Here is a 22,881-nt window from a genome sequence, read left to right on the forward strand (position 1 = left end):
GTATCTTTAGCTGCGCCATCCTCCTGATTCATTTCAAGCTCCGCGTGGTAGTTGCGAGTTCACTGTAAGTTATAATAACGAGTGGAACAGCAGGTGGCGCTGCAGCTTAACACTTTTTAGGCCAAAAGATTGAGCGACTGTAACTGGCCCATGTGTATGAGAAGAAAAAACATATACAAATGAATCAAATTATTCATCATGTTGGCTGTTGCATCAAGGACCCATATTTACAGGTCCGGAGACTCATCTTGTCCTTATATACCTCCCCAAACACAGCTTTACAGGCGTCTCTCGCCCCTATCCCGCCTGTGTGTGGGGTCCGGGACGCATTTCACTGCCTGTCTCGTACTGGTTCAATCTCTGAACCTTATGCTATTTACAGTAGATTTAATGTCAATGATTAATTTGATATTAATCAGCATGTTACAGGGAAGTTATCACAACTTATATATTGTGTGTGTATAAGTATATACATGAAATCCAGGTGTACAAGTGATGTATTAGTGAACTGATCTTTCCATATAACAAATTGCATAGGAGGTACTCACCTGCAAGGACTAGGGTTGCCAGGTGGCTTCTCCAAAAATACTGGACACTATGGTGAAAGGTGAGAACCGCTCGAGACACACGCATACACACACCCCTCTCGCCTCTTTCTGCTCCATGCTGTTTCCTCCTCTCCTTGGCCCCTCCCCCAGGATCCTGACACCTCCTCCTGCTAGGTGATGCAACCAATCAGGATGGAGGAAGCTGCCCAGCCCCTAGCAGCAGCCCTGCTCTGGGAAATCCCGTGGCCCCCCAAGCCGGTCAGGTCACTATGTCCAGAGAGGTAACACTGGTATACACATACTGCTGCGGCCACGCTTATTCTACAGCTTAACTGCATTTTTTTGCGGCTTTTAGTTTTCCCCGCCGAAATTGGCTGCGCGCCAGCCGCATCTCACGGCTGCGCGCAGCCGGTTCTCCAATCAGCGCCTAATGGCGCTGAACAAAGGAAGCGCCTGCGGCGCTGGAAAGAAAAAAAAAAGCCCGCATCTGAACGCATTTAAAAAATAACCGCGGAGGCGGCCGCTGTAGACTAAAGGCGGCCGCCTCTGTACATGTCCGGTATAAACTCTAATGTTTTTACTGGACAGTGTCCAAATCCAGGCCAGTCCTGTTCTATACTGGACACCTGGCATCCCTAGCAAGGACCCATATACCACAATAACATAGCGAATAACGTGTACCCGCAGTATTTGCATGTGCTCATTGTTTGTGGTTCCGATGCTTCACGTTGTAACTATGCGATGTTCACTAACCCTCTTTCTCAGGACAGGAAGTGCTCGCACTGTGTTGTATTCGAAGGGTTACCTGTACATTCACCAATTGTCCCTCCATTGCTTTATATTTCAACTTCCAAAAACAGCTTATTCACGAAAGAAAGTTTTATTTTGACAGATATATTTACAGCTTTTGTAAACATTCTATGAACACAAATAGCTTTCCCCGTAACTCCCGTAACTCGCATAACAAACATTTAGAAGTGTATCTAATATACAGGATCGCTTTGCAATGCATACAGTAGCTGCCCATTTTAATAACAGTTCAAAAAAGGCTCATGTCTATTGGAATACCATAGAGGCCTATAGCAAAGATAAGCATGGATGTTTTGATGCAGATAAGTACAAAGTGTTGTACAAAGGGTGTATCCTTATTGTAAGTGTCTAAACCAGGGGTCTCCAAACTACGGCCTGGGGGCCACATCAGGCCCCCACAAGATTTTATCCGGCCCGCAGCAGCTTGAAATATATATATTTTTGCTCATTATATATCATTTCCCGGTGTAAGCGCGGCATCCTTTCTTTGTAATTGTCACATTTCTCTTTTGTTCTGAATCATATCATGCGGATTACCCCAAAAGATCCAAATAAAACTTATTCATTCATTTATAAAATATATAAATATATAAAAATGATAAAAAGATTTTTTTCCTTTGGCCCGTGAAAATGTGTAGATTATACGGTGTGTCCCTCGTACTGAAAAGTTTGAGATCACTGGTCTAAACCAAGAGGAGAGTCCACTCACTGTTTGCTCGTGTGTTTTTTTTATGTGGTCCTAATCGTTTTTAATTTTCTCCTGCTGGTGAGTTCCCTGTTTTTTCATTTTTTGGAGCGGTTTATTATTTTGATCTATTTTTGTATTGTCTGCTTGAGAGGATCGAATCTGCACTGTCGGAAGCCATTCGGAAGACGCACAGAACCCGGCAGCGTCTGTGAAATCAGCAGGGAAGGGATGCAGGACGGTGTTCAATCATGAGTAATAGTTACTCCACACCGGGCGATCCGGGGACGTGAGGACTTAGTGGCTTTTTTCATTATTGCCCATGCTGCCTCCATTATGGTCCCCTCCTGCTCCCTACAAACCCCCATGAGTATTTAGCTGCACCACAGTAACTTCACATGTATCCGGCATCAGCTCCGTTTGTTTATTACCTGTTGCCATTGCACACATGTACGGCTTGGCCACCTGCAGCTTATAAGCGGTCTTTTTCTGTTCTAAACCAAGAGAAGCTTGAAATGAATACAGGTTACCACCTGCAGCTCCAATTACACAAAGTGAGTGAAGTGTTGTAACAATGTATCTCTTGGGCTGATCATCGAGTGTTGTGTCCTGTCCAACACATTCTGCTCTTCCATTGCATTATGTGTTATTTCTGAAAGCAAATTATCTTTTTCCTTGAGTGAAAAAACGCATTTAATGAATGATTAGCTGAGTGGTTTTCCTCGGGAAACGCTGGCCACACCAGATTTAGTACTGGCCAATGGATTCACAAACTGGACAATGCATTGAAACGACACGCAGAGTATTGCTTAACTGAAGGTCTGGTTAGGGATCCCCAAGGAGATGTTGAAAGGCCACTGGTGTAGTCCCGTGGCTATTTGATCACCTATGAGTAGTTTACAGATCAAGTAGCCAGTGTACATGTGTTTAAGTTTGTGATATATTTTAAGTGCTTATTAAAATATACCACAATCACTGAAACATGTGCTGTATTATCTTTTAAGTTGAATATTGCTTGGTGTATCCTTTTGGCGTATTTATAGAAAGCTAGTATATTGCCTTCCACTTGCAAGCCTAGGTCTTCTAAACTTTGCTCATGTGATGGGATTTCCATAGCTCTGTCCATTTTAGTTCTCCATGTCTGTGCTTTCTCCGGTAGCTTGTCATATACCAGTTAAGACAAGAGCCAGGGTATCTGGTCTGTAACTGTTACATAAGCCTATAATATACATCTTCTCTAACTGTGCATGCAATGTATTGTATATAATGTATACCCTGTTCATTTATGTAACTGTATTTGTAACCATGTATTATTTGTCATATTAACTATGTCCAGGACATACTTGAAAACGAGAGGTAAACTCAATGTATTACTTCCTGGTAAAACATTTTATAAATAAATAAATCTTATTCTTCAGATGTGAAAATAATATACTCTGTGGCGTTAGCTAATAGTGACAGAGGAAGTGGTAGTTAAGCAGAAGTGCAATGCAGACAAATATGCTACAACTTCAGCAACTCTGAATGACAAATTACAACTACAGTATGTCAATTATTTTCTGCTTAAAATAAGTGTAAGCTTTCTACCAGTTTGTAATAGTTCCTTACAATTTAAGATTTGTTTACTAAAGTCTCTGCAAAAGGAAAGCAACAAATACATTAAAGTGGACAATAATTTTATTGGTATGTGGTGGGGTTTATTTTTAAATAATTTTCAATGATGCAGTGATTTCAAATTGTAGTGATTAGCACTGAGTTATAAAGGTATTTTAAGAGTTGCGACGATTAGGTTTAATGTGTCAGCATTTCTCCATACTAAGAAGTACTGAATAAATCTACTGTTATTAAGTCTTACAATACTCAGAGAATGTGCCTTTTAAATCTCATATTGTAGCAAACACTACACAGCAGATGTCTTTTTCCTCCCAAGTTTATATAATATATTATTATATTAATATAATTATTCACTTTCAAATAATATTCTTGCCATCAAACTAATGGCACATACGAGTATTACATTTTATAAGTAGAGCTTTGATGACTTTGCTGCTGGTTTTTGTGATGCTTAGAGGCTAATTCAGTAAAGACCGGAGTGGCTGTTTTTCTGGCAAAATTCCCATTGACACCAACTGAGGTTTCAGTTAAGAAGGCCCGAATTACCACTTTGGTCCTTATTGTATTGGCCCACGACCCTTGGGCCTAGCGTTCCCTCGGGTATATCCAGCTAAACAACTTCCATGGATCTTTTTAAAGTGAAGTTTTCCGTGGAAGTCACCTATACCCATCAGTGGGTGAAGAGGCAAAAAGTAAAGTAAGTAAGTATTTAGCCCATAAGAAGGAGCGTCACTAACCTCCCGTACGGAATAAGGCACAGTAATTCCATGTCTGGCAGGTAACACGGGATAGTAACGCAGTGCATTACCCCTAACCATGGGTTTGTGAACCCCCTTTCCCCCATAAATACTAGGGATCCATTTATTTACCTGTGTTTATTTGCTGTTATTTGCATAGATTTATTGTATGGATTATTTAATTCATACTGTGAGTTCATCTGCCAGATACTTTCTCCAACATACAAACATGCTACTGAGCACTGACCTGTTCCCGTGTTGTAAGAACAAAGGGAGTCATTTAATTATTACTGTCAGTCATGTTAAAATCATTTTGACTCTAAAACTGTGTAAAAACAATACTATATTACATACTGTTAAAGCCAAGAGCTGCATAGTTCTTGAACATCATATTCATTGTAAGGATCCCTTCACCGTACTGTATGATCTGCTGCTCTGGTGGATATAGAGTCTTATCAGAGACGCTCAGGATCATTTGAAATCTGCATGAACAACACCTGAGTAATCTTCCCGGTGAGGTTGAGCAAGTTAGAATAAACAGCAGTGGTTGCCATGTTGTCACTCAGGCTTTGGGGCTCTTTAATGAAAAAAAATACAATAAAACCTAAAACGACTAGAATAAAGAAATATGAGTAAATGCTTTGAAGGAAGCTTGCTTTCAAGGGGAATTTGGGAGGAACTGCAACTTTTATGACGTTAAAAGTCAAACCTGCCCTCAGTAGCATAAACAACTACAAACAAGCGTACCCCAAAAACGTTGCTTTCTTTCCATGAGACAAAAATGCATCTGGCAGGTTTCAGGAAAACCATTTCCTAGTCATGGGACTTTGTACAGTTTATAAAGACATATCCCACCTTTTCTACGTGTCATTCTCTCATGGACGAGGCACTCTCCCGACTCATGAGGCGCATGCGCATTGCCGTTGATCCATGTCTGGCAATTTCCCTTTTGAACTCTGATGCCATAAAGTAGTACAGGATGGGATCCAAGCAACAATTAATACTCGCAAGGCAGAGGGAGTAAGGGTGGAACGTTGTAGCAATCCGATGAACGGTGTCGTTCTTGATGATATCCGAAGTGACCATCATATAAAAGAAGAAGTTGATGTGGTATGGTGCAAAGCAGATGAAGAACACCGTGGCACACATTATAACCATCCACAGAGCTTTGCACTTTTCATTCATGTTTTGGCAATTCAAAGCTTCAGTTTTCAGCTGTTTTCTAGTTTTCCACGTGCAGTACACAATTATTATGACCGGGATAACAAATCCCGAGAGCTCTGCAACGGTCACCATGCTCACCATATTGGCCACCTTCATTTTTGTCCTTCCAAGGTCTGCAAAGCAAGTGGCGTTTTTATTGTTTAATCCAGAGCTTCTGAGCAATGGGAAGGGTAAGCAGGCCGCCCCGACCACTATCCACACCACAATACTGATTGCAACATCGTACCTGCGTTTCCAGCCCTTGGCTTTGAAAGGGTTCATGATAAAAACACAACGTTGAACGCTGATGAGGGTCAGGAACATGATGCTTGCGTACATATTAAGGTACTTCAGGTAGAAGCACAGGAGGCACAGAAAGGTCTTAAAAGGCCAAGTACAGTTTAGGTAGTAATAAATCCGTAGCGGTAATGACAGCACATGGGCAAGATCTGCTAGGGCCAAATTTATCATGAAAATAATGCCCTTGTTCTTCTTGTTGATGAAAATGCATAAAACCCACAACGCTGAACTGTTGGCAAGAAGGCCAGGTATGAATATGAGGATGTAGGTCGTTGAGTACAATGAGTATTGGAAGTTAGAGCCATTACTACAGCTTGAGGAGTTGTCAACTTGCATGTTTTCTTATTTTCCTGGTAGACCTGGTTGAGCAAATCTTTGTTTCTATATGAAAAGGAAGAAAAGATAAAATTACAATCTAATTATTAATCAGAGTACATATTTGTGAAATAATTGTGCACTCGAGCTGAACAAAAAGTTGAAAGGTTTCCTGGATTTGTAAAAAAAAATGAGGTTAAATGTGTTTGTACAATATCAACGTTTCACCTGCGGTTAACATAAAATACATGCCCATAGCTATACTGTACTTGTAACTTTGTTTCATGGTATACTCGCAAAAAAGCCACAGCTGTTCACTCGCTCTGATCAGTCTTTGCATATTGCATTTTGGCAGTACTGTAATAGGCGCAGTGAGCATTATGTAATCTTGGTAGCATAAAATAAAGCTAGTTTTTAAGACAGATGTTTAAAATATTTATAATACCCTATTTCCTCGATTCTAAGACGCACCTTTTTTCGGATTTTCACATCTCTAAAATCGGGGTGCGTCTTAGAATCGATGTATTAAAAAAAAGAAAAAAGGGTCTACAGTACTAACCCCCTCTTTTCACTTAACATGTTTCAGGAGAGGTCCCATGTCAGCGGAGGATGAAGCGGGCGGCAGCAGAGGTCCCACGTCTGCAGATGGAGTGCGGCGGCGCTGGCAGGACAGGTCCCAAGTCTGCAGGCGAATGAAGATAAGAAGACAGTAGGGTGGCGGTGGCAGGAGATCATAATAGCAGGAGAGTTAAGCAGGAGCGGAACAACTTGGGAGGTACACACTGTAACACCGGAAGTTGACCGGTGTCTGACTTCCGGTTACAGTATGCACCTCTCAAGCCGTTCCCCTATGCCGCTCTGCTCCTGCTCAGCTCTCCTGCTATTATGATCTCCTGCTGCCCCACACCTACTGTCTTCTTATCTTCATTCACCTGCAGACTTGGGACCTGTCCTGCTGCCGCCATCGCACTCCCGTCCGCTGTCCATCTTCAATCCTCTGCAGACGTGGGACCTCTCCTGCCGCCACCGCAAACTTCATCGTGCGCTAACATGGGACCTCTCCTGAAACATGGAGAGTGAAAACGTAATTTTCCTGGATTGTAAGGGCCAAATCGATGGTGCGTCTTACAATCGATGGCGTCTTACAATCGAGGAAATACTGTAGGTTACTTTTAAAATGCTTGTGGTCCCAAAAATACAATTGTCTTTAAATATATATTCTAGATCTATATGTATGTTCTAAAGTGAAGGTGGCATTTACCTGTGCTAAATGGTTAGTGCAGATGCCTTGAGCTACATTTATTGGCGGTCATATAATAAAATCCACCCGATTTAGCGACATGAATAGCAGTTAATGACAACTAAAGTGCTCTATTCTGCAACGGACTATAGTAAATTTTCCCCCATAGGTCATATTTACTGACTCACACTTACCATATACATGGATAGTATGTAAGGTACCATAATGCTTAGAGCTTATTAGTAAATATAGCTGAACTTAATGGGTTGTAAGGTGTCTTCTAGGGCTGGAAGGTGTCTTATGGAATAGACTGCTTAGTAAATATGGACCTGTATGTTTCAGGTATTCATAAAATATTGTAATGTATCCATTGCTTGGACTCTGTAATGCTCCGGCTGTATTCCAGAACTTTGTGAATGAGGTATTTAGGGATCTTCTCGACAAGTATGTCATCGTATACCTGGACGACATCCTGATTTTGACAAAGTCAGCACTGGAACATTCAGGCCATGTGATGTTCAGGTCCTAAAACGATTGCGGAAGAATCGTCTATTTGCAAAGCTGGAGAAATGCCAATTCCACCAGTCCAGTACCTCATTTCTGGGATATATCAATTCGGCCACTGGATTAGCCATGGATCCAGCCAAAGTCAAAGCCGTTCTGGAGTGGCCACGTCCCATTAGCCTGAAAGCTGTTCAGCGGTTTCTGGGATTTTCGAATTATTACCACCGGTTTATCCAGAAATTTCCGTCTGTCTTGGCGCCTATCACCGCATTAACCAAGAAAAGGGCGTATCCTTCTCAATGGTCTGCTGAGGCGGCGGAGGCATTTGACAGACTAAAAACAGCCTTCACTTCGGCTCTAGTTCTGGGGCATCCGGATCCTGTTTTACCCTTCACTCTAGAGGTAGATGCATCGGGTGTCGGGGCAGGAGTGGTGCTATCCCAGCGGATAAACTCAAAAGCTAAGTTGCACCCTTGTGCATTCTTCTCATAAAATGATCTCCAGCCAAACGAAATTATTACTTGGGCAACCGAGAACTCTTGGACACAAAAATGGCCTTACAAGAATGGAGACCAAGTATATGAAATAAATGCTGCACACCTTAAAAGAGTATAATAAAAGATGATACAATTACCGGTGCTCCTATGTTTGAACGATAGCCTGTCATCAATCCAATACAAGTAGTAGTTGAAGGAACACAGGGCACAAACGGATTTCAAATAATTAACTTATTTATTGAGCCAAACAACGTTTCAACCTTATTGGTCTTTATCAAGTGACATAGTGGCATAATAACACAATCCTGTGAAGTCCATTATATAGCACCCAAAACCCCATAATGCTCTCTGTTCAATCATTATTGATGGTATACATATGTGCTAGAAACACCTTTGTCTCCAATCAAAGTGAGCACACTAGTAACCTCCTTAAAATGTGCATACATAAAGTCTCATCCGGGTCCCTTATCTGCATCTCATTAATCCGTCATATCCCATTGGCTGTATCTCTCCTGATACTTATCCCCTGCCATAGTTCATGTTGAGGCTTCCTTCCGTGAAGCGCATATGTCGCGCTTTGCGTCAGTGACTGCGCATGTGCACTCCTGAAGTCCTTCTTCCTGGTCTTCCCTTTGGAACGCACGCGTCGCGCTCTGTGTTTCAGCTGTTGCGCATGCGCATCCTCGCTTCCTGGCTCCATTCATTCTCTGGTCCTCCATCTGGAACGCATACGTCGCGCTCTGCGATTCAGCCATTGCGGATATGTGTACCGGCGAGCTACACGGCTCCAGGTCGATGTTTCGATATCCCTACCCCGGCCTCGTGGTCCAGTCCAGTTTGTAGTGACCAGCCATTACATTTAGAAAGATTCAAAGCAGCAATCCAGCCCCAAATTATCATTTGTTTAACCTTAAAAGAACTGGGGGGAAGGTGAGTTTCACAGGGTAGAATCATGATGCCTCCAGCTTCTGGCATACACTGGGAGGCCGGTGAGTCTCACGGGCAGTATCGTGATGCCCCGAGCTCAAGGCACCCACTGGGGGGTGGGGGGATAGGTGGGTCCAACGGTGCAGAATCCTGACGCCTCCAGCTTCAGGTCCCAACTGGGGGGCAGGTGGGTCCAACGGGGCAGAATCGTGATGTCCCCAGCTTCAAGCGCCAACCAAGGGGCAGGTGGGCATCACGGGACAGAATCGTGTTGCCCCCAGCTTCCGACGCCAACAGGGGGGCATAATTACATAATTATATAGTCCCATTCATATAGTTATAAAGCTACATAGTAGATGAGGTTGACAAAAGACAAGCATCCATCAAGTTCAACCTATGTCATGGAACAGAAATACCCATGTCTGCCTTCTCTGTTTCACCCCCCCCCCCCCCCCCTTTCCTTGGCAGTTCTGCCTGTTAGCTGTATTTGGATGTTACTTTCCTGGCAGTTTCACTCCCAGTGCAGATTGAATGGATACATTATGTTGCCTTTTTTCCTTCCAGTCTGTCACACCCCTGGTTGCCCTGGCAACATCTCCAGTCCCCCAAGTTAATGGTCTTTCCCATTACCCCATGTCGCTGCTGACAGTTAGTATGGCCTGACCCCTATCCCTGTGTCACAAGCAGTACCCACTGTCTTTTACTTCCTGACATTGGCAGAGTGAGTACATTCATGTTACACCCCTATGGCAAAGCCAATTCTTTTCACCTGCCCTTACTACAAAGCACCCACAGAGATACACCTTTCCAACACAAACATCTTATCCACAAGTGCCTGTTTTTATTGCTGCCTTCCTAAATAAAGTGAAGAAAATATACAGGACTTGTTGTGCTTTGGAAAGAGGGCTGAGTTGAAGCTAGCTGGGTTCGTTCATACCCCAGACATGACCCTGGATCCAGAATAACCTATGCTAAATGTTAATCGACAGATACTTTATCCTATATCCGTACTTACAGTATATTGATCCAGAGGAAGGCAAACAAAATACCCCAGTGATATATCATCTAATGATATCTACTAAGGGAAAAATACATTCCTTCCTGACGCAAAGAATTGGCAATCAGATTACTCCCTGGATCAACATCCTTCCCATTTTTACTTATATGATATACCTTTCCTTTCTAAAAAGATGTCCAACCTTTTTTTGAAGATATCTATTGTATCTGCCATCACAGTCTCCATGAGTAATGAATCCCACATTTAGCTGCCATTACTGTAAATAACCCTTTCCTTTGTTGCTGGTGAAATCTCCTTTCCTCCAACTTTCAGGGATGAACCCGAGTCCTTTGTGGTACTGAGCCTGTGGAAATGGAGTCCTTGAATAGTAAATGTAATGGTTTGGATATTACTGACATTAACTCCTTAAGAACTCTTGGATGTATGCCATTGAGGCTAGGTGCCTAATTTGCTTTAATTTTATCAAGCCGCCTATGAACTTTTTCCTTGGTTAACCAATTGTTTGTTAATATAGAGGTTGTGGCTTCCTTCTGCGGCACTACTATTGAAATTGATTCTTACCTGGTAAACAATTTGATTGCCCTTTTGCAATTTTTGTTATATTCCTTATAATTCTGATACGATGCCTCCGTCCCTTCTGACTTCAAGAATTTAAACGCCTGCCTCTTCTTTTCCATTTTCTCCCCTACCTGTTTATTTAGCCACATTGGTTTTGACTTGTTTCGTTTACACTTATTACCTAAGGGTATACACTGATAAGTGTGCTTTTCAAACAATGTTTTAAAGACTACCCATTTATCTTCTACATTTTCCCTGCAAAATCGTCATCCCAATGTACAGTATTACTTGTAGATTAGTCCTCAGTTTATTCAAATCTGTCTTTCGAAAGTTTAAGGTCTTTGTTGAACCCAAGTAATCTGTTTTTTGATCATTTATTTAAAATGAGACCTTGTTATGATCACTGTTACCCAAATGTTCCCGAACTGGAATATTTGTTATTACCTCTACATTGTTTGTTATTACCAAATCCAGTATTGCCCCTCAATAATTTGGGTCATGTAATTATCTTTAAGCAGCCCTAAAAACCTGTTACTTATGTTGTAATGCTAATCTCATTGCCCCAGTTTATGTCTGGATGATTAAAATCACCCATAATACAAACATGACACGCTGGCAGGGTGGGGGCGGTAAGGACATGCTGGCAGGGTGGGGGCGGTTATGACACGCTGGCAGGGTGGGGGCAGTAAGGACACGCTGGCAGGGTGGGGGCGGTAAGGACACGCTGGCAGGGTGGGGGGTAGTAAGGACACACTGGCAGGGTGGGAGCAGTAAGGACACGCTGGCAGGGTGGGGGCAGTAAGGACACGCTGGCAGGGTTGGGAGGGGGGAAATGACATGCTGGCTGGGTGAGGATAGTAAGGACACGCTGGCATGGTGGGGGCAGAAAGGACACGCTTTTAGGGTGGAGAGCAGTAAGGACACCCTGGCAGGGTGGGGGCAGTAAGACACGCTGGCAGGGTGTGGGGCAGTAAGACACACTGGCAGGGTGTGGGGCAGTAAGGCACGCTGGCAGGGTGTGGGGGGGGCAGTAAGGACACGCTGGCAGGGTGTGGGGGGGGGGCAGTAAGGACACGCTGGCAGGGTGTGAGGGGGGCAGTAAGGACATGCTGGCTGGGTGGGGGCAGTAAGGACATGCTGGCTTGGTGGGGTCTTTAATGACACACTGGGTTGGTGGGGGCTGTAAAGGACACGCTGGGTGGGGGCAGTTTAGGACACACTGGCAGGGTGGGGGCAGTAAGGACATGCTAGCAGGGTGGTGGAGGGGCTGCAAAGTTCATGTGGGCATCCTGGGTTCGCTCTCCAGGGCCCGGAACTGAAGCCTGTAAATCTCCGGGGTAATCTCGCATCAGGCAAGCAAACACTCCTTCACCGCGGCGTAATCACCAGCATCCTCCCAGTCCATCTCTCGGTGTGCCATTGCGGCTTTCCTGCTCCTCTGGGGTCCCAAGTACTTGACCCAGTCCACCTCCAGTAGTTGGTGCAGGGCACACTGGTGCTCAAAGGATCAGAGGAAGCTTGGTGGTGGACCTATCACAAGATGAGGGCTCAACTGTGTTGGCCAATCGGGACAGGCGACGTGACTTAGAGGCCGAGGAACGGAGGGCGGGAATAATGAACCAGCCAATGGGAACAGCGCCTACCTCCTGTTCCCAAGACCGGCTCACTACCTCTTGATGAGATAGGCGTCTCTCGGGCTGGGCAGACAATGGTCCCATTAATCAGACCAATGGCTCCCGGACCAGAGGACTACCCATCTCCACCCTCCATTGTCCACAACCTCCTCGTGTGACCCTTTACACTCGGATCCCTGGGTGTGCAGGCTGAGTAAGTGTATTACCAGTCTAGCACACCCACGGCATTCAGAACACACAGTTATACACCAACACCTATAGTGCAGCAATAATAACCGGTGCAATCACTTTACACACACATACTTGGCTATATAAGCCAAGATAAGATGAAAATACAGGGCTACCCTGAAACATTAACATTTTTCAGTTGGGTAGGAAAGAAAAATATCTGAAAGTGAATTTTGTGTGTGTTTGTGGGAGGGTGTGGGGACACAAGCTGAAGGTTCACCTAGGGTACCAAATACCATTGCAGTGGACCTGATCAGAGATGCATAGTATTAGCAGTTACACATCATATTGCTGAACTTTTGGCTGAGGAGATGCCCTGTTCATTTCGTTGATAAACTTTGGCTAAATAAAAGCCAATATTTATTTCTCCAAACACAGGCCTCCTGTCACTACCTCAGCGGGCGTCTCCTACAGTCCCATATACTCATTGGCCGTATTAGCTTTTAAAATCCACATTTTGCATTTCAAGCTGCAAGGTGTTTGGTGCATTGCCAGATTTTCTGAGATATGGGTGAAAACGCCATGTCATTAGTGTCTCATTATAATATGGTATTAGCGTCAATGCAACCATCAGTACTGATGGAAGTACATGTGCTTACAAACCATGCAGCAGCAATACAAACACGATCAAACTTTGCATCTGCAAACAACAGCAATGTTTTTCTCTGTGTCTATTACCTTCAGGAGGTCTGAGCTGGCTTCAGCTTTGGCGTAGAAAGCTTCTTACATTCAACAGCCAAATTCAAGCAAAATAAAAAAATACCCATACCCATACCAACACCCATACCATACAAATACTCCTACCAACACCCATACCCACACCCGTAACCATACTAACACCCACACCCATACCAACATGAACACCCATACCCACACCCATACCCACACCCACGTGTCACTGTTACTAGGTGTATGTGTGGGCAGTTTGAACTGTCGCTGTGGCTTTATAATGTTTATCTGGTGGAAGACACCCTATTAGTGTTGAATAAATATCACATGAATCTGGTTTCCTAAATGTATACATTTAGTGTCTGTTAAGAAGAGACATCCGTTTCGTTCCTGTGAAATAGCGTGAAAACGATGTACATTTTTTTCTAGTGCAAATCTAAAGGTTTATTTACCATATTCGCTTCACATAATCTATTTGTCAATCAATTACTGCCACATAGTAATTCTGACCCATTGTGCTTGTCGGAGCCATGGATTACAGAACCACCTGATATAAACCCATAATAGCATATTATGTTATTTATGTTTTCAAAGCCAAATATAAGCAGTGCTTACCTGTTTTATTGCAGCGAGGCGCTGGTACGTATGGACACCGCACAACACACTTAAATATGAACAGAGAGCTTCAGCACAAAGTTTATTCTTCGTGTCAGTAACTGTATGCAGATGTAACGGGAAGTTCTCAGCTAGAAGCACGAACCACAGAAAACGTGCGTGTTGCTATGGTGAATGACAGTATCTTACACTGTAACAGTGTAACCTTTGCACTGCTGGAATACCTGCAATACCTGCAGTTATACAATACAGGCGAATCCAGCACAGAGATGGGGGGGACATTTTTTAGTAAGACATGGAATATCGATATAAAATAAATGTCTTATTAAATGAGGTAAAATGTGTATTTCCTGCATTTTGTCGTTGCTACTGCACTGCAATTAAAACCATCACTAGCAATGAGTGGCAGCAGTTGTACCACAGAATGTGGTGTAGGCATTACTGTCTCTGCAGGCTGTGCTGCGAAGCGAAGCGGTGTAAGACGGCAGGGATAAGCTTATAGGGATCCGTGTTAAAATGGACACAGAAGTAAAAGGTGACACTGCGTGCTCATTTTTTATGCCATTTCCCAGAATCCCCAGCTGCAGTTTGCTAAGACAGTGGTGCTCAACTCCAGTCCTCAAGACTGAATCCATTAATAGCCAAATAGCACAAAAAAGGTGTTGTGGCACTTTACTTGTTGATTCCGAGAATACTTATTGTAACTCTTTCGCTGCAACGTATTTAACACCTAGATACCGGGGTGCGCAAACTTGGGATTTCTCAGTGCTAGTTACACAGAAGCACCGGTTTATTTTTTTTAATCTGCAAGGGAAACAGAATTGGGTTAACACATACATTTTATCTGTGATGTAAATGCAGAACAATAAAAAAAAAATTGGGTGAATAAAAAAAGACATTTATTGATGGGAAAGTGATGTATGTGTGCGAGCCATGTGCAGATTATATTGTGTAATATTCTGAGCCACGTCCTGCCAGTGTGCTCACTGCTCTCCCTCCCTCCCATGAGGAGGTATATAACAGGATGCACCTGCGGCTGTTTCTTGCTCTACAAAACAAAGATTTCGTTTTCATTTCACAAAAAGTCATAGATTAATAGAACATAAGACTTCCTTTTAGTGTGAAGTTAAAATTGTGGTTATGAGTGGCCATGACTTACTTATACCCCGACTCCTGGAGGCGGGGGGGATTTGCGCCCTGAACCCCCCCAAAACTACCCTTCATTAAATAATGCACATACACGTGGTTGGAAAAACAGGTTGCAGCTTTATTACAAATATACAGATGTAGCGGTCATGTAAAATGCCTACAGTCATCTCTCCTGCTGGCAGCAAGGCCTGGTAAGTGTGGGCATGCCAGCAGTAATCATGGAGGTTTTCCCTCACACCCTGGTGGGGTGCCCTGTGTATGGTTTGGACTGGTCACATGCTCTGACTCCCTGGTTAGTGATGTCAGAGGTGTGTCAGCCTCAGAAGTTACATAAGGCACAGCACGGTGACTAACAGTTAGTTGAGGAAGGAGTTCAAGTTCTTGCAAGGTGTTTGCAGAGTTCAGAGACTAGTGGACGGTTATGTTATAGTAGCTGATATAGGAGTCTGTGTCCAGGGACCTGGCACAGAGCAGTGAATCCCTATTTTAGGAGACATACCTACCAAAGGGAAGCGGCTGGAAAATGATTGGCTGAGTACACCCCATTGTGGAGGGCAGCTATGCCCACCTGTACAATAAAGATGGAGCTGATCAGAAAGACCCCTGTGTGTGAGAGTATGATTACACAGGAGGTTGCACCACGGAGGAGTTCCTCAACAGGACCATCCCCTTGCGGACGCAGGGACCCTGATGAGGTGGAGGCGCTGCACTGGAACTAGGTGAGACTCAGCACACTACCTCAGCTGCCTGTCTGGACGGGTCCTCCCCACACACCATCATGCGGGAGACTCAGGAGTCCTGTAGCCAACAGGTGCACCACCAGACACTACCACACTGTAATGGGGACCGGTTAGACCACAGGGGCCAATGTGAGATTGGGTGGGTCAGACCGGGCCAGAAATGCCGTTACATTTGGAGGCGAGCTGCTGAGATCAGATCTGTCATCAGGACAGGCTCTAGCTAGGCACACTGGGAAACAGGGATAGAGTCTGCTGCCACTCTGTGCTGCGTAGGGACGGACCTAGGGGTGGTCAAGGGCTGACGGGATATTGTCAGTTCGCAGGGACAACCTAGGGGCCTGAAAGGAGTGAGGGGTTTGGAGCCGGGCTATAGCTGACCGAGTCACCTTGAGGCAGTGCTAGTTGGTAGGATGCCAGAAGGGATAGCCTGTTAACTTGGTCAGGAATCCTGGAGAGGGTCTGCGCTAGGCTGACCAAGAGAGGTAGACGCCCCAAGTACTGCATGGCAGAGCCAGAGTACCTAGCCCATTCCAGACACTCACCGTAGGGAGCACAGACTGGGAGGAAGGAGTTACAGCAGACACTGAGAGAGTGAGCCTAGCCTGAGGTAGTGCAACACTGGGTCACACCTAGATAAGGTACACATGTGGTGGTGCATCTGAAGCTAATCTTTATTGTACCGGTGTGGTGGCTGCCCCGCAGAGCGGAGCCCCATGTACGATAATTGGTACGAGAGAGAGACAACCCAAAGAATGGAGGATCCGCGTGGTGCGGAGAACCCAAAATGGCGACCAGAGGCTGATGGGGAGGGCACCCGTGGCGTGCACCCCACTGAAGAGCAAACAGTCGCCGAGCTATCGTTAACCAGTCTGCTCTGGAGCGGAGCGAAGGCTGTGGCTGCCCCGTTTTTATCCTGTTTGGGACAGCGAGGGGCCACCCTTGAAGAGTGTGAGGAAATTGTAATAATTGGGGGAGAACCCCGCGAGGAGAGCAAACAAACGGACTTTTTGGGCTTAAAAGTCAACCAAAATGGTGGTTCCCGCTTGCTAGGGACACCGCATGGGACAGTCACAGAAAATGTGGCTGGTGCAGGACTTGCAAAAAGCTGTCCGGGAATGGCGCGATCAGCAAAGCCCCGCCCTGATGGGGGGTATGGCGCGAAAGCTATGGCTGCGCCTGCATGGACAGTGACTCACTCAGCCCCCGTGCTGAGTCAACCGCTTAGTCTATGGGACCCTCCCCTGATTTCTACCAGGGGGAGTGAATTTCAACTATGGCCTGTGGGGATGCACCCACTGGGCCCAGGGACTGATATCCAGACGGCGCCACTACAAAAGGTAGTTCTGGCCGTGGAAGAGCCGTGCAAAAAGGAGGGTTATATTGCACAAAGGGCGGCTGCCAGGAGAAGGCGGGAACTAGCCGCGGGAAAAGACCCCCACCCTTGTGGGGAAATTGGCGCGAAAACGCTAACCGCGCCCACCAGGATTGAGAGAGGTGCGGCCTTAATTAAGGGGCATGATATTCCCCTGTGGGACCCGCCCATAATTGCAACCCCTGGGGGCGGGTTCCAGCTCTGTCAGAGAAGGGAGGAGCCGAAGCAGGGAGTGGCGGATCCAGCAACTTCCACCAGTCAGTTGCGAGGAACCCCTGAGAAGAAGAGACCTGTACAGGAAGTGGCTCCTGTACAAAGAATGGCCTGCTCCTCCACTGTGGGCACGATGGTCTCCACCCAGCCCTACTCAGTACCCGGCGGGTTGCTAGTAGTGAGGGTGGCCAACACCGAGACGGTGGTCGGGCTCTGCCTACAATGTGGGCTGCCCGGAGGCACGGTCAACACGGCGGCACGTTGCCCTCATTGCGGGACTTTATACCTGTGGCCTATGCCCACATTTATTCCAATCCAGCCTGCTGACCCCCCGGTGGACATGGCAAGGCGCTCCGCCGAGTCCCCGGGCGCGCTATGGATCAACCGCGCGAGTCCCGGAGACAAGGGACTGGAGCCGGTCAAGTCGGCTGGGTCAGTGGCGATCGAGGCGGTTGAATCACCCCCCGCAATCGGGGAAAAGAGACTTTCACTCCGCTCGGAGACCCCTAAGTCAGGGAAAGGGGATTACTCGGACGAGGACCTCCGTGAGCTGGCGGTGTTAAAAGCAGAGCCAAAAAGGCAGACCGGAAGGACGACACCCCGTGGGGTGAGTGGTGGCCTTGAGAACAGGGCGTCCCCCGCAGATCGGCGAGCCGACAGACGGAGTCCCGCCATCCCAGGACCTGATCTAGGAGACGGGAGAGAGACGCCTACACCCCTGCGGATGGGTAAGCCAAGCAGCCCTATCACTTACTTGGTTGCAGCAGGCGGCGAAGCGCTGGAAGGGCCGCGCCAGGCCCCGAGCGCACGTGGAGTGGCGGCATCACTTCCGGCGGCGACGGCGGAGCAAACGGATGTCGTCGTGGAAGAAGAGATCCCGCATGGGGGTCCCACGCAAGATGGTGACGCTTCCGGTTCCGGGGAAGACATCGCTTCCGGTGGTGACGGCGGAACCCATGGAGAAGATGCAGCGACGCTTCGGCGATTGGGGGAAGGTCCCCAATCACCTCAACGGCTCAGAAGCTGGACGGGCGATCTGAGGACTGAGGAGGGTGAAGTATCATCCTTTGAAATATCTACGGACAGCCAGGAACGGGTCGCAGCCCCGTGGCAATCGCTACCCCGTCCGTATGCCCAACCCCATGCCCTAGCTAAGACCCCTACCCCTGTCACACGGTCCCCGGGTTCCCCGCCTAGCCTCGAATCAGTGGACATCCCCTCAGAAGAGGAGGGGAGACGGACTGGGGAAAGACAGCGCAGTGGCGCTACGGAAGGTATCTCCAGGGGAGGGGGAGAATTGAGAGTGGCTGCGGTAGGCCTGTGGTTGCCCCCTGCAGTTCCGGCGACGGTAAAAAAGGCCCCGGGATCGTCTAGGTGGTCTGTACCGCGATCTGAGCGGTCATCGGGGGTATTTTCCATGGACGATGATAGGGAATCAGGGAGGTCAAACAGATTCCGGGAGAACCGTTGGTGGGCCCCACTATTTGAAGGGTACTCGGCCTGGATGGACCGCACTCGGTTCCTCATCCGGCGAGAGGATGTAGTGGACTATTGGTGGGCGGTGGGAGAGTTTACCCCAGAACAGAGGGACAGGGAACTGCAGGAGCGCTGGCTTCAAATAGAGCATAGGGAGATAGAACCTATGGGTCCCAGCATCTTGTCAGACCCCGTGGACCCTGACGAACCCCTATCATGGGTGCTACCTGGGAGGGCAGGTAAGGCTGACCTGACTAGGATCAGTAGGGCCGAACGGGCCATAATGGCTCGTTACAAGTCATCCCACGGGTTGGAGTACCCGTATGTTCCTGAACCACTAATGGATGAAATAGAGGAGAATAGGGATAGGTGGCTCCGGGAAAATATTGAGATGCACTTAGTCAGTAAGGGGAGTGATGTGGTGGGGAAGAAGGCCGAGGAACGGATAGAGCATTTGATCCGCATATGGGCCATTGGTAGAAATATCCACAAACACAAGGTAACATATAGACCCGAGAAGGGATTACCACGGCATTACTCAGTTACAGTTCTAGATATGGGGGGTAGGGAAGTAAAGAAGCCGGACCCCTATCACTATTTTTAGGTGGTACTGCGCATTACGCGGGTCCGTGGCTGCTGGTCGGGGCGGGCTTGGCGGATGACTGTATTCATGTATACTGTATTTGAATCGTGTGATGTTGATTATGTTTTCTGTTACAGTGCTTCCTGGAAAGAGGTATACAAATTTAGGTCCCAGCGAGGGCGATGGGATTCACCAGGGGGAGAATGTAGCGGTCATGTAAAATGCCTACAGTCATCTCTCCTGCTGGCAGCAAGGCCTGGTAAGTGTGGGCATGCCAGCAGTAATCATGGAGGTTTTCCCTCACACCCTGGTGGGGTGCCCTGTGTATGGATGGGACTGGTCACATGCTCTGACTCCCTGGTTAGTGATGTCAGAGGTGTGTCAGCCTCAGAAGTTACATAAGGCACAGCACAGTGACTAACAGTTAGTTGAGGAAGGAGTTCAAGTTCTTGCAAGGTGTTTGCAGAGTTCAGAGACTAGTGGACGGTTATGTTATAGTAGCTGATATAGGAGTCTGTGTCCAGGGACCTGGCACAGAGCAGTGAATCCCTATTTTAGGAGACATACCTACCAAAGGGAAGCGGCTGGAAAATGATTGGCTGAGTACACCCCATTGTTGAGGGCAGCTATGCCCACCTGTACAATAAAGATGGAGCTGATCAGAAAGACCCCTGTGTGTGAGAGTATGATTACACAGGAGGTTGCACCACGGAGGAGTTCCTCAACAGGACCATCCCCTTGCGGACGCAGGGACCCTGATGAGGTGGAGGCGCTGCACTGGAACTAGGTGAGACTCAGCACACTACCTCAGCTGCCTGTCTGGACGGGTCCTCCCCACACACCATCATGCGGGAGACTCAGGAGTCCTGTAGCCAACAGGTGCACCACCAGACACTACCACACTGTAATGGGGACCGGTTAGACCACAGGGGCCAATGTGAGATTGGGTGGGTCAGGCCGGGCCAGAAATGCCGTTACACAGAATATAACCAAAACTAGGGTACCCTGCTAAATTGGGATACCCCCCGCCAGATACCACCGGCTTATACCTCTACTGCAGTAGTCGTCCCACCCACTTGTTATAAAACAATACCTCCACTGGAAGGTCGCTGCCATAATGGCCGCCCAAGCCAAATGTAGCGCACTTTCCCCACCCCCTGAGAGATGTGTGGCTACGGTGTGTGTATATGGTGCAATACCTGTGGGGCAAAGGAGATCTGAGTATCCGGTACAGGGAACCTGGGGTATACCTGAGTCGATGTTCAGTCGGTAGCGCCTCCACCTGTACAGTTGTACCTGTACAACACAGATTGTAAGCTCTACGGGGCAGGGACCTGTGCCTGCAAAATGACTCTGTAAAGCGCTGCGTACAACTAGCAGCGCTATAAAAGAACATGTTATTATTATTATTACAGGATTCTATGATGTAGAATAACCCCGCTACAGGACCCGCATACAATAAAACACACACTTTTTCACTATCTTTCATAAGGAAGAAAAGTGCGCAACCAAAAATAACCAAATTGTGATACCAGAACAGTGTCTAATAGTGAATTCAAGTGATTAAATTAACCCTCCTTGATAATTTGTTTAAAACAATAAAATCAAGCACAACCCTAATGTGTAAGTGATAAAATTACGTGACCATACATATCCGTTGGTAAGTTGCGTATGCTGCTGGGTATATGGAGTGGCTCAAACACTCCCAAGAGCTAGAAACAAAAGACAAAAAAACAAGCGCAAAACGCAATAGTGAAGTATATCAAATCTTATTAAGTGTTTAAAAAAGGGTAATAAATCTGTGTACATCAAAGGAATAGAACATAAGCATTTCGTGTATCAATACACAAGTTACCACACAGCTGTCGGCAGGATAGGCGATTGTGGAGAAACCCTCAGGTAGGTGTGTACTTCTGCACTCTCCAGGTATCATTTGGCTCCGTTGCTGTAATCGGTCACCGGCATGCAGATCATCTCACGGCTACTGTTGTTACACCTCCGTAGGCAGCAGAGAATCATTTGTAATGAACAACCCCACTGTGTGTGTGCTCGAACAAAGTCTCTCAGTCCACACAGGAGTAAAGCCTGCACGAGCAGGAGTCACCAGTGCCTTCGTCTCCACGCCTAGCAGCCCGTCGATCCGCAGTGACGTTGCACCTCGCGCAAGCGTGTGACGTCACGCAAGAGGCGTATCTCCAACGGGAGAAACACGAGCAGTAAATCTCTTGTGCAAATGCACACAAAATTGGCATAAAAGGTTGACAAATAAAAGCAGTAATCCTACGCGTTTCGTATCTAGATGATACTTCTTCAGGGATAGCCTATCCTGTCGACAGCTGTGTGGTAACTTGTGTATTGATACACGAAATGCTTATGTTCTATTCCTTTGATGTACACAGATTTATTACCCTTTTTTAAACACTTAATAAGACTTGATATACTTCACTATTGCGTTTTGCGCTTGTTTTTTGTCTTATGAAAGATAACAGTTTTACTGAACATACATAACATAGGATATATATATATATATATATATATATATATATATACCACCAACCAGGCCACGCATGGCCGTACCCTCCAATGCTCCGCTCCCCCACTCAAGGTGTGTGTGACAGCGCTGCCCCACTATAGTGTTTGAGTTGGTGCACTGATGCGTTGGGTACCTGCCGGGTGATGCCACACCCTGGCGCGCTGATGCCACGATGGTGGGATCCACAGATCCGATGCTGATACTGCGAAGCCTCCACCTCTACGTTAGGTGGGTCCCTCATGGATTGTTCCACTGTAAACAATGTCTTTATTAATGTAGGGCGATCTGTGTCCTGGACCACAGGCCGCAACCACCGTGCGGCATCTCCCTGTGTCCCTAACACTAATATTGCTAAGCAGGGCAGGGTCACTATTTGAGGGGCAAGTCCCTATCACAGCCACAAACTATGTGGGAGTCGGTGCCTAGCTGGGGCATAATAGGGGGTATCTGGCCTAGTGCAGATGCCACTGTCATCTGCACATATAACTTACTCCTTCCTTGTCCCAGCTCCAACTGCCACTCTTCTAACTGCCACTCTTCTAACTGTCAGCTCAAACTTCAAGCACACCCAAAGTTCCAATCTCCCCTCAGGAGATTCTAACAGCCCTATTGGCTGTACTGTGTCATGTGTTGTGCAGCCCCTGGGGCAGCTGGAACCTTTGCATGCGCAAACCTTTTCTGCGCATGCGAGCGCACAAACTTTTTCTGTGCAT

General features: G+C 46.6%; 1 protein-coding gene and 1 long non-coding RNA gene across 10 annotated transcripts in view; one reads left to right on the plus strand and one right to left on the minus strand.

The window, feature by feature from the left end:
* The window catches only part of LOC142467344 (uncharacterized), a 49,708-nt gene that overhangs the window by 20,761 nt on the left and 6,066 nt on the right, over positions 1 to 22,881 (plus strand). The window lies entirely within an intron of this gene.
* Positions 1,419 to 22,843, minus strand: P2RY10 (P2Y receptor family member 10). Of its 3 annotated transcripts, XM_075572910.1 has the most exons (3): positions 14,103 to 14,323; positions 5,250 to 6,278; positions 1,419 to 4,971 (listed from the first exon to the last, which is right to left on the minus strand). In XM_075572910.1, exon 2 carries the CDS (start codon positions 6,231 to 6,233, stop codon positions 5,262 to 5,264), a length of 972 nt encoding a protein of 323 aa, XP_075429025.1. In that variant the 5' UTR covers positions 6,234 to 6,278; positions 14,103 to 14,323; the 3' UTR covers positions 1,419 to 4,971; positions 5,250 to 5,261. The 3 variants fall into 3 exon arrangements, with proteins under 3 accessions (XP_075429025.1, XP_075429024.1, XP_075429023.1); XM_075572909.1 differs by lacking the exon at positions 14,103 to 14,323 and adding an exon at positions 22,302 to 22,843 and having other exon boundaries at positions 1,419 to 6,278; XM_075572908.1 differs by having other exon boundaries at positions 1,420 to 6,278; positions 14,103 to 14,322.

The sequence above is a fragment of the Ascaphus truei genome, chromosome 16 (genome assembly GCF_040206685.1).
Source record: "Ascaphus truei isolate aAscTru1 chromosome 16, aAscTru1.hap1, whole genome shotgun sequence".
In the NCBI taxonomy this organism is placed as follows: domain Eukaryota; kingdom Metazoa; phylum Chordata; class Amphibia; order Anura; family Ascaphidae; genus Ascaphus; species Ascaphus truei.

Coding starts and splice junctions, on each gene's coding strand:
- P2RY10 (XM_075572909.1), bottom strand. CDS start 6,233: ATGCAAGTTGACAACTCCTCAAGCTGTAGTAATGGCTCTAACTTCCAA.